Here is a 17,317-nt window from a genome sequence, read left to right as displayed (position 1 = left end):
TATCATTTCAAAACCCTTAATGCTCTTTAGGTCTTCAAAGAAATGTCCCCCACCAAACAAACACTGTGCCAGGTTTCATTCCCTGGCACAATGCTGAGCTCCATCCCTGAACTCCATCTGCATTTGAAGTCTTCACAAAACCTGATTACATCAGCAATACATTTCCTGCATTCATCAGTACAACCTTAGATCCTGGCCATTGTCATCAGATGCCACATCTTCTATGTGTACCTGGTCACACTCCTGTTAAAGACAAAAAAACCCCAAAAATAAAGTCATGTTGTGGTAATCCAGAAACACACTGACATTTACAGACTAAAGAAACTGTGATAGAAACCAATCCCTTCACACTTCCCAACAGCAACAAGCCATGCCACACTGCCAAGTGCTCACCAGTCCAGAAATGCAAATCCAGGATGGATCAGACATCACTCTTTCTATTTATACAGCTTCAAGCAAAAACCCAGCAGAAACTGAGAGAGCTCCTGACACTGGAAGGCTGCAGAATTCCCCTCAGCTAAGAGTGACCCCCTGATCTGGCTGTGCTTACAACAAGCAGTAGAGGCTCTGGAGCACAGAGCCCTCAGAGAATGAAGTGTAATTGTGACATGCTAACGTGGAGTTCTGCCTTTCAAACACATTTGCCAGGTACCTCCAAGTCATTGAAAAACAAGTGAGTATCAGCAACTTCAAAAATCATCTCCTCCATGGACAGACCTGAGCCAATCACTAGAGTTGGATCCTGGAAAAACACAAAAAGAAGGAGGGAATTGTCATGAATCTCTCATCAGTTAAATTGCAGAGTTTTCCACTGTATATCAAACCTGGCATAATTCCAGCTACATTCAATGGTGTTAACTGCAATTTCCCTAGTATTTTAAACAACTGAATTAAAAAACCAAAAACACCAGACACTTTAGTGCCCCACAGGAGAGACTGTTACATTTTCACAGTGAGCACATACAAAACATTCAAAAATCTACAGTGTTTTTTGCAGAGAAAAAACACTTCTTTCCCCTGTGTGCAAGGACCTCAGTTATTCCCAGTGAGGATGAAACCAGTTTGACAGACTTGCAATGTAAGAAGGGCCATGGTGGTGATGTCCATGTCCTAGCTCTGTATAAAGCCAAATTTAGTTTTTTCCCTGCTCCAAACTACCAACAACTCAAAAGTACCACCATAGAGAGTTTAAAATAAACCAAACTACTCCTTGTCCAAAGACTAACATTTAATTCTGCATGACAGAAATAGGTTTTCTTCCATGGAACAGACAGCATTACCTTGCCATATTTTTGAGCATAAGACCCTGTGAGAAGAGAATGGAAGATGATGATGGTCTCATCCAGGTCCCAGAGGAACACCCGCTGCAGAGAGAACAACAGGAGGTTAGAGCTGAGATATTCCAGGCACTGAACTGCAACAAAGGAACAGGTTTTAATTTTGTGGTTAGCTGCAGTATGCTCTAACAGGTATGAACAACTGTCATCTTACAGGCTGAACACATTCAACTCTTCAGTTTACTGCAGTGGAGTTTATTTATAAGCACACATTCAGGCTATGGCTGTTTGGTCAAACTATTTCAAAAGCTTCTCTTTGCTTTTATAGTTATGAAAGTAAAGCTTAAAGTGCTAATGAATTTTAGAGGCCTGCTGAGGTGAAGTGTACTTCCTGTGATCTGGAGAGCAGCAGGTGCATGCCCTTGGTGTTTGTCAGAGAAAACTTTGTTACAAATAAGGCAATGGGCTGCCATGAGGAATGGCAGAGTTTTGGTACAGAAGGACTTTGAGAGCTGGGCCAACAGGTGGGGTGGAAAAACCCCTCAGACTAGTCCAGGCTGAAGGAGCTGGAGGGCAAATTGGACACCAGGACAAGCCAGCAGCCACCTCACCCTGTGGAGCAGTGACTTTCCTGCAGGAGTGTGCCATGTGTGCCAGAAAGGAGGGGCTGTCTCAACCTATTTGGCACTGGGAAGGTCACCCCAGACTGCATCCCTGGTCCCAGGGATCTGTGAGGAAATGAGAGTTGCCAGCAAAATGCTACTGAGATGGTCAGCAGCCCACAGGAGAGGCTAAGGAAACTGGGATGGCTCTTCTCAGCAAAGAGGAGACTAAAGGATATCCAACAGGAGACCACAACTAATTGAAAGGGACTGCAAAGGAGATAGAGACAAATTCTTTTCAGTAGTGGCAGATGGAAAATTGCTGTGGAAGAAGGGGAAATTTGCAGCATGGGAGATTCCAAGTGGAGACAGACAAGCTCCTTCTCTGGGTGGATGTGGTAGTGCTGGGACAGATCATTAGGAACAGGATCTCCCTGTCTGGGTACAGGATCTCCCTGTCTGGGTACAGGATCTCACTGTCTAGGTACAGGATTTCCCTGTCTGGGTACATCTCACTGTCTGGGTACAGGATCTCCCTGTCTGGGTACAGGATCTCACTGCCTGGGTACAGGATCTCCCTGTCTAGGTACAGGATCTCACTGCCTGGGTACAGGATCTCCCTGTCTGGGTACAGGATCTCCCTGCCTAGGTACAGGATCTCCCTGCCTGGGTACAGGATCTCCCTGTCTGGGTACAGGATCTCCCTGTCTAGGTACAAGATCTCCCTGTCTGGGTACAGGATCTCCCTGTCTAGGTACAGGATCTCCCTGTCTAGGTACATCTCCCTGTCTAGGTACAGGATCTCCCTGTCTGGGTACAGGATCTCCCTGTCTAGGTACATCTCCCTGTCTAGGTACAGGATCTCCCTGTCTGGGTACAGGATCTCCCTGTCTGGGTACAGGATCTCCCTGTATGGGTACAGGATCTCCCTGTCTGGGTACAGGATCTTCAGCCCTGGAGGCTCTTGTGGCTCAGGCAGACAAAGCCACAGCCCCAGTGCTGGGGACTATTTACCTCCAGTTCACTGTCCTGGGAGGAGGAGGTATCTGCTTTCCTCTTCCCTCTGTTCTTTCCAGGGATGTTTTTTCTTGCTTGCTCATCTAACTCTTTACTTGCTGTTGCTCTTGGTAGCAAAGGACTTGTGGATGCATCTCCTAGAAGAAAGAAATCACACAGCTCTCATCTCCTTGTGTCTCAAAACAAACACCAATACAGCACTGGCCACAAACCACCTTAGCAAAAGCTAAGATGTGACTTTACTATATGGATGCAGTAGCAGTTGAACTCTGATTACAACATAAACCATGATTTCTTTGTCCCATCATTTCAAAACAGCTCTGTCTCCTCAATCAGTCCCCCAGAACTGAGCTATTGCAACAGCTACTGCCTGCAGAGCAAAGCCAGAGCAGAGCAGCCATTTCACTACCCTGGAGCTACTCTATTACTCAACTATGTCTATTTTAATAGACAGTTGAAATAAAAGAATAACAGTGATGATGTTGGAGATGATGGCTGGAGACACAGCCTTGGCCAAGCAGCATGGCCAGGACTGACAGGGAGATGGGATGGAGCCTGTTCTGCTGCTGCTAAGAACGCCCCTCCTAGGGACAGAGGACATCACCTCCTGCAGCCAGGTGTTCAGAGTGCTCCCTCTCCCTGGGGCACACAGAGCAGTGCTGGCATGGCAGCAATAAAGGTTTCTGATACCTAAATTTGGCTGGCCCAACATAATACTCTGCACACCAGTGACACCAGGAAGGTTCTGCCAAGGAAGGCAAGTGTCCCACTGGGCCCAGCATGACAAGATGCTGCAGGTACCCTCTGGACACGTTTCCCCACACCTGCATCCTGCACTGTTTAGCAGAGGGATTCCACAGCCCCAGCCTCACCAGAGGAAGGTCTCTGCACTGCCCGAGCTGGCACCAGGGCATTTGGTTTCTCCTCTGGGAAGGTGGTGGTGGCCAGGGCCAGGCTCTCCGTGCTGCTGTCTGCTGGTGGCACCACTCCAAAGCCTGAGCTCGGGTAGCAGGTCTGGTACTGGCTCTGGCCAAGGATGGTGTAGGTGGGATATTCCTGTTGGGAAAGAGGTAGTGATGGTAGTTTACCTCGTTCAGAAAACACTCTGAACCTCTGACTTTTGTATTAGAATATCCTGTCACAAACTCATTTTATGAAAAACCCTTTCATTAGGATCTTTTCTCCTGAGAAGCTGAGAGGCCTCAGAAATGAAATGTAACCAATGGTTATCTGCTGCTGTGGAATGCAACAGCTGCATCTGTGATTGGTCTCATGTGGTTGTTTCTAATTAATGGCAAATCACAGCCCAACTGTCTTGGACTCTCTGGTCAGTCATAAGATTTTATTATCATTCCATTCCATTCCTTTCCTTTCAAGCCTTCTGATGAAATACTTTCTTCTAGTCTTTTAGTATAGTGTTAATATAATATATATATCATAAAATAATAAATCTGCCTTCTGAAACATGGAGTCAAGATTCCCATCTCTTCCCTCATCCTGGGACCCCTGTGAACTCCACCACAATATCCTGTCCAAAACAAATCCCAGCAGAGCACAGTCTGACTTTATGCTGTTTCATTCTGCACATGAAGACATTCCCAAAAAGGGCTCAGAGCTCTGGCTGCCCAATGGCCCCTGCACAAGCAGGTTCTGCAGAGGACACCAGTGACCACGGGGCCATTCCTCTGCTTCCAATGGCTGCAAAAATTAATTCAGAATGAATGAAGTGACAGTAACAGGGGAGTTGAGTGGATGCCAAGACATCAGTGCACTCTGTGCTCTGGAATGTGTGGTTTTGTCTTGCATTGGACAGCGACAGAAAGTGACCTTGGGCCTTGCTGAGGGCACAACTACAGAACAAATGGCCCTTACTCATGTGCTGACTTAATCAAGCAATAATTCTGCATGCTGGAAGGTATCCATCTATGAAAACTACTTAATTCATTTAGGAGATTGCTCAGCACCTGGAGCTGTGCTTGAGGATTTCACCTTCTGCTGCTGACAGTAAAAAATGTGACATCACACTATTCTGGTACACAGTGCTCTCCTGATTCCCTTGAAGAGCTCCCTGGGTTTGTGCACCACATACCTTGGTCTGAAATACTAAAAGAAAATCTTTTTTTTTCCCCTTATATGTTTAAAAAGCAATAGCATAAGCACAGAGTGATTTTTGTGCATCCACTGCATTTTCCACACTTCCTGCATTCTCTTTCTGAAAAGCTGGACACTGAAGGCTTCCTCTGTATAACCAAGTACTCAGAATGGCAGTCAACCACCCACAGAGGAAAAAGGCAGGGGAAATAAATGGTCTTTGTTAGCTTGCAGAGTTTCTCACTTTGTTCTAGTCCACCATCAGAATGCACACCCTACTTTACTGGGTTGGGGCTTGTTTGTGTACAACCTCATCTCCTGTCCTTGCTGAGGGAGAACAAAGGTGTCAAGAGAACACCCAATTCCAATCCTCCCTGCAGGTTTAGTCCTCAAAAGAGCTGAATTGTTTCTTCCCCTCCATCTCTCTTGCAGAGATCTCAGTTTTAAGCCTCACCTCACAATTTGCAGAGGAGACAACAGCTCTGAACAGATGAAGTGAGTTTGTTGCAAAGGCCAAGGGAGAAGCATCATGGTTAAAGAGACAGCAGGAGTGATTTGGTGATTTGAGTTACACACTGAGCCCCACAGCTCCAGTACCACTGTGCTCCATTTGAAATGACATTTCCATGTTAATTTTGATCAACTTGTTAAACAAAGGTAAAGGAGATGGTGCATATAAATTTACCAAGGAAGTTTTACCTGTGAGATGCTGGCTACTGCTGATGTGGAAATATTGACAACAGTTGAGGATGTAGAGACTGGACTGGCATTGGTAGTTGATGCTGTAAAATTGAGAATTACTGCATTAAATATTCTAGAAAAGCATAAAAATGACAAATTGTGAAATAAATACTTACTAGGCAAATGTGCAAGCACTTGTGCTTCCAGCAGCACTCTGCTACCAACACCCAGAAAATGACTGGGGTGTGTTTTGACACCAATCACATTTCAGTTGGGTTTAAGGAAAGAAGAGCTTGTACATCTTTAAAAACAGTCCTTTCCAGTGGTTCTGAAACCTTTTCCCTCCATGGTTGCTAAGCAATTGATGTAGAATTAAAAAGGTTTTTACATATTTGATAAGATAACAGTCCCATTCTGATGATCAATCAGTAGCAGTTGAAAATGAATCAGAATAAATCAAGAAAAAGGACATTAATGTGTTTAAATCAGTTCTGTTAAAAAATGCATCAAACTTAGCATTTTTAGTCTAATTAGATTTAAAATTTAAGGAAACATTAAGAAGTTTCAAATAGTAGAAATAGAGTGTTTCCTCCTGGAGAAAGTGAGCATCTCTCCCAGCATCCCTGTGTCTAGAACAGCTTTTTGGATGTGATTTTCTGAAATAATCTGTCAGCAGCTCACAGGATGAGTTCTTAGGGATGTGTAGTTGTTGGCACCACCTTGAAGATGTTTCCTAAGCTTTGTGTCACTGCATTAAGTTCTCCTAAAACACAAAAGAAGCTGCTAGAGCAGCACTTGGGAACACCAGTGGTTCAGCAGTTTTTGGGGGGTTGCAGACCCAGGGCCACTCCATTAAACATTCCCCAGCATGGGGTTTTGGGACTCACAAGGATAATAACATATAATTAAATCAGCAGGAACAAAAACAGAATGTACAAAACCAGATGCCACCAAGAACGATTTTCTTTTCTAAACCACCTTCCTCTGCACACAAATAAAACAAAACAAAAAAAAAATCACTTTTAGATGCTTATATAGACTTGTAGAAATTCACAGTATCCCTACCTTACCAACACTCTGGGAAAAATCCTTATTTTCTGCAAATACCACCACAAAAATTCACCCCAAGAACTCAAACTTCTGAAGGATTCAGTCCTGCTCCCCCAGGAAAACAGACCCACCATGAACTCTTAACAAGTGTATGCTGTGCTTTGGCAAGCACCAACACTACCTGGTGCCTCCTGGAAAGAGGAATGCATCCAAAATACACCTCCAAAGAGTTAAGAAAAGAAACAGATCTTAAAAGATGTGTAGAAATACACAGGATTTACAGGAGATGAGAAACATGAAGGGTGACATCTCTGTGGAAGCAGAAGCAAACGGAAGAAATTAGCCCCAGAAACATTTAGAAAAAGACAAAAGGGCTGCACTGACCAGCAATAATGGCAGTGAAGACACTCAAGGACCTACAGCAGCTGCACAGGTGTTGAAGCCCAGCTGTGTGAGCCCAGGAACCTGTCACAAACACTCCTCAAAACAACTGCTCAAAACCAGGGGCAGCTCCCAAATCAAGCTCCTTCCAATTAATTCCACATGATGGAAACTATCAAGGCTGTTATCACCTTAAGAGAAGGTGCTTTCCTAGGCCCCTGTGAAGCCCAGCTCTCCAGAAAAGAACCTTGCTAAGTGAACAAACCTGCAGCCAGAGCAGAGCAACTCCTTGGAAGATAAACTGTTACACCACTGCTCTCAAGGCTGTCATGGAGAGGAAACAGAAAGGGATTCTTATCTGTAATGCCCTGCACAGGCTGCTTCTCCCCTGAGATTGATGACAGAAGTTAAGAAATGAGAAAAAAGGTTTGGCATTCACACACATGAACTTCGTTGTTTATTTTAACTCTGGTCTCCCTCCAACAGGCCTTTTTAATAATCCTCTATCTAAACATTGCTACATACCAGATTTTTTCAAACAGTTCCCACCACAGGGATGAACCAATTCTTTCTGCACTGTGGGCCACTTCCTTTTACCTGTGAATGCGTCAGAATCATGCAAAAATATTTGGCAAAGATTTGCCAAACGTGACTTGAAGGGCTGAGGTTTAAAGACCAGCAAACACAAGTACTGAATTAAAGATGCCATGACTCTTTTCCTATTTTCCCTTCTTTATCCCCCATTTCAGACCTCATCCTCAGACATTACATCCCTGCCTCTACCTTATTAATCCCAATCTGCTTTGCTTCAATCATTTTCAAAGAGCCAAAGCCAGAACCATGCACTGAAATTCCCCTCCAGTGGCTCAGCACCATTGTACAGCTGTGTCCCACCCTGCTGATTTGAGTGGCAAGAAAAGACAGATATTCCAGGGATTACTATTGAAACAACTCTGTCCAGCCTTTCAACACCTCCCTGGCACCAGCCCCTCTACTGACCTGAACCCTTGGTGAGCTGCTTGAGAAGGAAATAGAGCAAATCTGGAAAAGGAAACATTTCCTGCGAGTCTGCAAAAAGTTTTTTCCAAAAAAGCAACAGCATTGGGACCATTGGAGTGACTTTTGCACACTTTGGGGTGACTTGTGCACACTTTCAGAGAGCAGCCTGCAGGGAGATTTCTCACATCACACATTCTCCAAGCAGCACAGATTAAAATCCTTCTCCTGTGTGAAATCTGACACAGCTGGGGTTGAGCAGTTTGCAGAAGAGAAAACTCCAGTGAGACCTTAGAGCCCCTTCCAGCATCCAGAGGGGCTCAGAGAGAGCTGGACAAGGACTTTGGACAAGGGATGGAGTGACAGGATAAGGGGGAATGGCTTCCCACTGCCAGAGTTCAGGCTTAGATGGGACATTGGAAAGGAATTCTTGGCTGTGAGGATGCCCAGAGCAGCTGGGGCTGCCCCTGGATCCCTGGCAGTGCCCAAGGCCAGGCTGGGCAGGGCTTGGAGCAGCCTGGGACAGTGGGAGGTGGCCCTGCCATGGCAGAGGGGTTGGAAGGGGATCATCTTTAAGGTGCCTTCCACCCAAACAAGTCTGTGATTTTATAATTCCACAGAACAAGGCTTGACATGGGTCTGTCTGCTCAGCACCCCCAGGGATCCACCTGCCCCCATGGGACATCACTGGGAAATCTTGTGTAGCACCAACCCTGAGCCCTGGCAGCTCACAGCTGGTCTGTGAGACTCAGAAAATCATTCTGCTGTGGGAAGGAGGGTTAAGCTGGAAAAAGGGAGTATTGCCAGTATTGCTTTCCTTTCATCAGTGTCAAGATGCACAAAGTTGTTTTCCCTCAATCAACGAATAAAACTCTGATCCTGCTGCTTCTGGAGCCCATGTGCACTCACAAAAAATGATCAGTTCATTGCAGTTAATTTATGAATGCAGTTATGAATGTGTAAAGTAAATTAAGGATAAATACTACACTGGGCCATTGACTGTCTAAATAATGCAAGCTGAGCAAGTACCATGGCATACCACAGGACTTTCCTCTGTGAGAGACATACTAAAATCCACTCACTGCTAATTTTAAGAATAATCCTCCTTTTGTTGGCTCTCATGAGACCACATCTGGTTGTGGCATTCAGTTTGGCCCCTCAAGCACAAGAAACACGTTGATAAAATTCAGTGCTGATAAAATTCAGCAGATAAAATTCTGCTAAAGAGACACCAGACCAGTCAGGGATCTGGAGAATGTGCCCTGCAAGGGGAATTTCAGGGGAGAGGGACTGTCCAGCCAGGAGAGGAGGTGCTGGAACCTGCAGGGACATTAGTGAGAGGACAGACAAAGGCTCTTTTTGCAGATGTGCAGCAGCAGGAGGAGAGATATGGTCAGAACATGGAAGAGTGAAAGCTCTGAGTCAACAAAAGAAAAAAAAAATTCATCATAATGACAGTCAGGTTCTGGAAGTGGCAAAATTTCTGTCCTTGGAGGTTTTGGAGATGTAACTAGATAAAGCTCTGAGCAATCTGGTTCTGAATTCTGTATCAACTACTCTTTGAGTAGGAAGCTGAACTAAAAATTTCCACAAGTCCCTGAATTATTTAGTGAAAATATTCCACAAGGCATAGATTACAAATTCCTGAAATGCTTTATAAAATTTCCAGAGAAAGAGACAAATTTTCACCATTTGTCACCAAAACCTAAATGACAAATTCCAGCCTAAAGAAAAGGTATCAATTTGCACATATGTGCCATAAGCAACAATATTTCATTATTCAGATATCTGGCACATTCACTGCTGTGGAAACTGGTGAAATTCAGCACCTGCCTTCTTAGATCTGGCACTTCCAGCAATTATAATATTTTAATGGTAATTCTATACTGAGAAATTCACTTCCTAGCAGATCTACCAACCTGTGTCTGTGACATTCAAGAGCCATCTACCTCCAGAAGGAATTAAAAACAAATGTTTAAAAATCTCACTGCACAGTCAGCATATTTCCTGACATCAATCTAAAGACCACAAAGAGAAATGCAAGAGCACTCCCAATAAAGCATGCAGGAACACAACATGGAGCCTCTTTCCCCTTCCCATTTGCTCTTCACCCTGTTCAGCCCAGCAGCATGGCACCAACGAGCCAGCCTGGTGCACACACAGGGGGGAGGCAAACACAACCCCACAAACACACAGGCACAAGGAGAAAAGAGGCAGAGCATGAAGAAGCATGCACAAACCAAGGACAAGCGTGCAAGCCTCTCTAGTTTGGTATCTGGACTCAGTTAGGTGGAGAGAGATGCAGATAAAAACCATGCCAAGTTACCTTCAATGGAATAAGAATAATGTGCTGGGCTGGGCTGGCTTGTGGTTAACCCTGTAGTGCAGGTAAGAACACTGTGCTGACTTGTAGATGGAGTCTGAATTAAACCACTTTCAGGTTTCATACCTGGCCACAGTGCACCTGAATCAGATAAATTGGACCAGTTACAAACAAATATGCCAGGACCAAACAGCATGCTCCTTCCTCAGATGAAGATTTTTGCTCATCACAAAAGCAAGTAACAAATGACACATGGAAAATGTTTAATTTTGGCAATGGTAAGCACTGACTGTCAGGCTGTGCAGGGATTAGAGCTGGTGACAAAATGGCTGAAAAAGAGAAAATTAAAAGCACCAAGAAGATTAATTTGCAAAGCTTTTAAGTAAAATCTGTTTGTGGTCACTGAGATTCAGTGCCCATGCAGATAAAGGACCTGCAATGGCTGTGACTTTGGGCTGAGCTGCACAGCACTGCAAGTGACATCAGCTGCTACACAGTGAGGCCAAAGCTGGGATCTGTGAAGGCCAAGCTTAACACTTCCACTCCTTCACTGGGCTTTGGGATGAATATTTTAAACCAAGCCACAAGTCAGTAATTTTCCTAGACTGACAACAACAAACATAGAGCTAAAAAAATAATTAAAAATCTGAATGTTTCTTCCAGACTTCCTGTTGTTTTGGAATGCCTTTGTAAGAACCCTGGGCACAGCACAGAGAGCAGAGTGACTCTAATTATGTGTACAGGGCACACCAAGCACGTGGCTCAGCTTGGCTGCTGTGTTAGGGTGAGGTCTCTGCACTGATGGGTGCCAACAGTGTCCAACTGAGGCAGCTCAGCTCAGGCCTCACTCCTCAGGGCTCTTCAGGCTTTCATTTGAGTGTCTCCAAATCTACAGCCAAAGTTAAAGACAGCTCTCCCTGGCCCTGGTTAGGAAGCAGAAATATTTTGAGAGGATCTACTTACAAACAAGCAGGAGTGTGCAAAGCAGAGGGACAAAGGACATTTGGAGCTAGACAGAGTTCAGGGCCATCAGAAAGAGCACCCTCCTTTTGAAACAGCCTGAGATCAGTACCAAGGCTGCAGAAGCCCCTGCAGCCCTTCACCCACTGCAGCAGGACTGAGCCATGGGCTGGGAGCTCTAGGTTTCTTACCTAAATGACATGGGAGACTCCATAAAGCTGGACATGAGCAGCCACTCGATGCTGCAGCTTTGTCAGAATTAAATTCTGCAATGGCCCTTTGATTTAGTTACATATCTGATCTCAAACTGACACCTATCAGTCAACTTAAATCACTCCCCTCTGCCCAGTCACCCCAGGGTTTGACTCTGACTCTCAAGTTGTGTCTTTGTTAAGGTTTCAAGCCTCCAGAACCTCAATAATTAGCAAACAAAAAGGAAAGGCTGATTTAAGCAAGACTGTAGACACACTGCAGAAACTCCAGAACAAAACATATGTGAAAAAGATCCTCCAAGGAGAGTGGGAGCAGCTGTGTTTGTTTAGCCTGGAAAGGGAGAGCCACCATCTCCAAATGGCTGAGCAGTTCTCACAGGGGACAGGAACCAGAAGCTCCTTAGGGGACAAGACAGAGGGACAAGGAGCAGTCAGCAGCACAGTGTGATGCTCACAGGACATGCAGAAGTGCCAAAGAACCTGAGAGTGAAACACAACCCCACCCTGGATGCTGTGGGACAATGACCAGCCAGGTCAGACACACACAGAGGTGCTGGCAGTGCTGGCTGGGTGATTCAGGTCATGTCCTAAAGCATCCTTCAGCCCCTGCCTTCCCTGTCTGGCTGTTACAGACATGCCCTTTATACTTTCTATACCCAGGCACACTCCTGGGCTGGTGGCAAATGTCCTGCAGGACAGCAGGATAAGCTGGCACAGCCTCAAGGATGCTGGAGGAGAAGCTGTGAGAGGAGGAATGAGACTCTTCCATGTCCAGTGGCAGCACTGTATGCCACAGAATGTCCCAGCACACACCTGCAGACATGGAAAGGCCCCACACAGGACATCCCAGCACTTGCAGGTTTTTCTGGAGTTAAAGTAAACCATCACATCCATGGTGCTTCTAATACCAGCTCACAGCTATGCAGCCTGGATGTCACCACTCTTAAATAAAATCTCTCTAGACCACAAGGGCATCCCATGCAGAACAATGCACTGAACACCAAGAGAGGTGACAAATCACCAAGAGCATAGGTCATCCCTTCTCTAAAAGGAGCATCCTGGCTTCAGCCACCTGCAGACTATGCTGGTGTTTGTCAGCTTGCCTGAATTTCATGCTGGTTTGTCCCAGTTAGAGAAGCCATGGTGCCTTCTTTCTGGCATAGAAACAAATACAAGGTAAAAAGACACAGCAACCTCTGTAAAAGCCCTCTGGTGCTGGTAAAACCAAGTTGTTGGCCCTCACCTGCTCACTGGAGATTTTGTGAGCAGAAGCAATTTCCAGAATTCCCTCTGCAGTGTGCATGTTCAATCCTCTCCATCAAACTGTGCAAGGTCCATCTCCTCAGCATGACTCAGCAGATACCACTCCACTATGATTTCCATTACTGGAAATGACTTTTATCATCTTCCTAACACTTGATTTCACACTAAAAATTCAGGTGTTTAACAACAGACCACCAAATCAACACCAGACATTTCAGTAACTGATGACATTTTGGATATTTTACAGAGGAAAGCTCCTTTGAAGTCAACAGAAAATGCAGATCTCCTTCCTGGCCTTCAGAAGAATTTCTAGTGTTACATTTAGACTATGATACTGAAGGAGCTGAGTACCCCTGCACTCCAGAACCTCTGCCTTTAAAAAAATGAACACTGCCCCCAGATACAGCCACCACTACTGCAACCAACAAAACATCACACCCACAATACTCCAACAAAACCCCTACACCTTCCCTCCCTCCTTCCAAAACTGTAGAAGTCTAAACCACTGTTTTAAACAACTTCACTGGAGCACTCCACATATTTACAAATATTTGCCTTTAAAAACACCAGCATGTGACACATTAAAACACACAACAGCACAGGAAGCAGCCCCAGTGCACCATGCACAACACACTATCAAAAAACACCAAATAAATGAAGCAAAGGAAACCATCAGGCACTGCTCAGATACAGCAAAAACCAGTGCAACAAGGCACTGAAACCAAAGTGCAGGTACCCAGTGAGGAGGAGTATGTTCCAGCAACCATTAGTAATTACAGTATTAGCAATTTAACTTGTGTTTAACAAAGCCAAGTCTGGATTTATTATCCTTCCTACACCATCTTTCAAATATATAATGACAAATCAATTGTTTTGTAACTTTTACAAAAGCCCATGTTCTGTCAGCAGCTAACAAAAGCCAGAAATGTAGCTGTTGTTATTCAAAGACATCTCATTCTTTAACTAGAAAAAAATTCATGTTTACACACATCAAGGTACCAAGATTTTAGCATTACAGATAAATCTGCAAGAGGCTCAGTGCCTATGGCTGTTCAACCACAAGCCCCTGAGACATATATTTAGAATCACAGAATGTGAATCCTTTAGGATCAACAAGTCCAAGCATAAATCCAGCACCACCACGTCCTCTGCAAGGGGTGGTGACTCCAGCACTGCCACAGGCAGCCAGGGTGCTCTCCCAGCTCCCTGCATGATGCTGTGATGTTCCCTGCTAAAGGATAAAACAGCCTCTGCTCCCTTCCAGTTTTTGGGAGCTGCATTTGCAGAGACTGGAATAGCTACTAAAAGGGCTCGGTTATTAGAGCAAATTAAGGAAATTATTTGCTTAGTAAACTTGGAGACATTTTAGCATGAGCTCTCATTTGGTGAAAGATGAAATAAAAATGTCATAATTGTGGATAACAACAAGGAAAGGGGGAAGGGGAAAGGGGAAGGGAGAAGGGAGAAGGGAGAAGGGAGAAGGGAGAAAGGAAAAAGGAGAAAGGAGAAAGGAGAAGGGAGAAGGGAGAAGGGAGAAGGGAGAAGGGAGAAAGGAGAAGGGAGAAAGGAGAAAGGAGTTGTAGTATGGAGTGTTGTGTCATTTCACTAAGAAGGAAACTGCACAAACACAGCTATACCACAACTAGAGACAATGATGATCCCAAACCAAGAATCACATGGCAAACTTCATGGGGAGATCCAAAGTAACAGCTTTGTAAAAAATCTTATTTTTTTAAGTTGAAGCCCCATCAAGAGATCAGTGCCCATCTACAGTTTAAGCTATGTGCTCTCCTACAAACCCTTCTCTCCAACATGAGTGGTTATGCTTAACATTGGCTTTTTACTGAGACATAAAACAGTAATTGCAGGCACAGAGAAATCTTTGAAGAGTCACTTTTTACCAAAAGGAGGTAGTCCATAGGTCTGGGTGGTCTGGGGGTAGATGGTGTAGGGCTGGGACTGCTGTAGTGCTTGGTACTGAGGCTGAGCAGGGTAAGGGCTCATTGTTTCTGATACTGGTACAGAGAGGATATGTGCATATGGCCTTGGGGAAAAGAGAGAACAAAAGTCAGCAAGAACTGTTTACATTGTGCAGCTTTCAGCCTTCAATAAGACCAAAAGACACATTCAAACCAAAAGACACATTCAAACCCAAAGACACATTCAATAATTGCTCCAGAAAGGAGAAACTACTCAGACTGACAATTCCTCTTAGTGTAATAAGCTTCTTGTGCTCCCCAAGGCAGGCCCTTGAGTTTACAGGTGCTGCCTGCAGTGACAGCAGGGAAAATCCCTCCTCCACAGAGCCAGATCCAGGCCTGGGAGGGCAGGGTGGACACATCCCCATTCCAACAGGCATGAGTGGTCAGTCCCACTAATCATGCCTGACCACACCAGAGCCTGCAGCTGCTGTAGTCCAGCAGTACCTGTAAGAACCAGGGACACACACACAGAAACTACACAAAAACAAACAGCAGGGGTTAAAGCCTATCCTGCTCCAACAGGAAAAAATACAAAGATCCCTAAACACACTGAATGATGAGAAAATCTTATATTCCCCTTGTATTTATTTATGTTCAATTTGTTTATTTGACAACTTTCAGGTGCATTGTTCACCAAGACTATCATGGTAATTACTTGAAGGGCTTCATTTATCTTTGTGGGGCTTTCATTTATCATTTATAAAACAACAGTCACTAAAGCTGAAGGGTAAATTCTGTAAGTACAGTGTCTCCAGCAATGAGTAACTGCTGCCAATAGTGGGATTTACTGCACTGGAGAAATGCATGAAGATACAAAACAATTACTTCAGAGAGAAATAATAGTTACAGAACTCAGTAACAATTTCTTGACTTACTTTGCAGAATACATTTGTGAGGTATAATCATTTGATGACCTTGGGATATAATCAGTGCATGTCATAACTGAAAAAAAATAAATTTGTGTAATTACAGAGGTGCTTTCAAAACCCAACAAATAAAGACAAATATCAATACTCATGGTACATTTTAGTCAACACACAGTATTTACAAAGACTTTTAGTGCCCTGAATAGCTGTTTCAAAGCAAATTCTCAAAAACACACTGTTAAACTGGCACAAAATATTTTGCCACCTCACAGCAGGTAGATCAGTCAGTCACACTATTCCTCCCTGTGAAACAGAGCTCTTTCTCTTTATCAGCTGGTACCATAATTTTTTGCAACTGTCATAAAAAACCTTTGATTTCAGCCCTCCCCAAAACCCTGCACATTTGCCAAAGGGGCTTCATCTGCACCAAGTGTAACATTTCTGTGTCCTGGAGCAGAGACCAAACACCTGTTTTGCCAAGCTTTCCTCATCCCCTAGGTGCTCTGTCCATGCATGGCTCCAGCAAAGAGTTTTCCTGCAAAAAGGAACAGCTCCAGCTCAATGAACTTAATCACAAATATCCAGGGAAGCACAGCTGCAGTGCACAAGGCTCAGAGATGCCTCTAAAATAAGCTGGCAGTTACATTTAACCAGATTTTTCTGCTTCAATAAATTCACAGCAATTGCACTCTGAAGCTGGTAAGACAGAGTGGCTCAGCTGGCAAAGAGGAAATGTTTCAAATGTTCTCAGTCAGCACAGCCCATGGCTCTGCTACACTTTGTGTGAGAGAACTCTATTAGAGCACTCCAGGCTGGGCTGGAGATGGGGTCTGGGCTCCTATGGCTTCATCCCAGAGCCTTAAACACCCCTTGGATTCACATCAGCTGATTCAATACTCAGCTGTCCATCAGAAAGCAACAATGGGCAGGAGCCCAGCCCAGAATTTGGTCCCTGTAGCCTCTCTGGAAGGAGCCCAGCACAGAATTTGGTCCTGTGCAGCCTCTCTGGCAGGAGCCCAGCACAGAATTTGGTCCCTGTAGCCTCTCTGGCAGGAGCCCAGCACAGAATTTGGCCCCTGCAGCCTCTCTGGCACATGGCAGCACCACAGTGCAGCAAGGGCTGTGACTGTATCTGCACAGCTCAGATCTACAAGCACCATGGCCAAACCCTCAGCAAACACAGCTGCACTGCTGTGGATCCAGCTGATTCCCCTCTGAAAGCAAAGCACCCAGGCTTGCCCAGGAGGTAATTCAGGCTGTGTATCCCCAGGGACCCCACACCTACCATTACAAGAGACCACATTTTCCCTCTCCCTCTGGAGTGACTCAATTAACAGCCTCCAAAATAGGGTTATGGATAACAGCATCCTCTGCCTTGGTATTTGATCCAAATGCCAATAATGTGCTCAAAAAGTTGGCATTTCCATACTGGACCTGCATTATTGCCCTTGTATGACCACCTGGTAAACTCTCCTGAGTTACAGTGAGGAAAGCAAGACACTGCCACAGGCAGCTCTAACCCCAATGTGCATTCTGCCACCTCAAAATCAAAAACCTCCTCTTTGTGTGATCTGAACACCAGCAGCTGAGAAGTACAAACCATTAACCAGATGTGC

At 44.8% G+C, this 17,317-nt stretch overlaps 1 protein-coding gene across 10 annotated transcripts in view; it reads right to left on the bottom strand.

Moving 5' to 3' along the window:
- Window positions 1-17,317, bottom strand: part of EYA3 (EYA transcriptional coactivator and phosphatase 3) — a 41,754-nt gene that overhangs the window by 8,285 nt on the left and 16,152 nt on the right. For 8 of the 10 annotated variants that reach the window (XM_071453538.1, XM_071453546.1, XM_071453541.1 and 5 more), the window contains 9 exons: window positions 15,711-15,777; window positions 14,755-14,897; window positions 10,422-10,559; window positions 5,687-5,769; window positions 3,769-3,952; window positions 2,894-3,033; window positions 1,281-1,364; window positions 653-742; window positions 185-243 (listed from right to left, as the gene is read on the bottom strand). In XM_071453538.1, coding sequence (XP_071309639.1) covers window positions 185-243; window positions 653-742; window positions 1,281-1,364; window positions 2,894-3,033; window positions 3,769-3,952; window positions 5,687-5,769; window positions 10,422-10,559; window positions 14,755-14,897; window positions 15,711-15,777 — 988 coding nt within the window. The remainder of the gene's footprint in view (window positions 1-184; window positions 244-652; window positions 743-1,280; window positions 1,365-2,893; window positions 3,034-3,768; window positions 3,953-5,686; window positions 5,770-10,421; window positions 10,560-14,754; window positions 14,898-15,710; window positions 15,778-17,317) is intronic. The other 2 variants (XM_071453547.1, XM_071453548.1) reach the window with 1 other exon arrangement.

Source organism: Agelaius tricolor, unplaced genomic scaffold (assembly GCF_023055355.1).
Source record: "Agelaius tricolor isolate 1412-34295 unplaced genomic scaffold, bAgeTri1.0.p SCAF_36, whole genome shotgun sequence".
NCBI lineage: Eukaryota > Metazoa > Chordata > Aves > Passeriformes > Icteridae > Agelaius > Agelaius tricolor.
The sequence above is the reverse complement of the archived record's forward strand: the minus strand, read 5'-3'. Positions and strand labels throughout refer to the sequence as shown.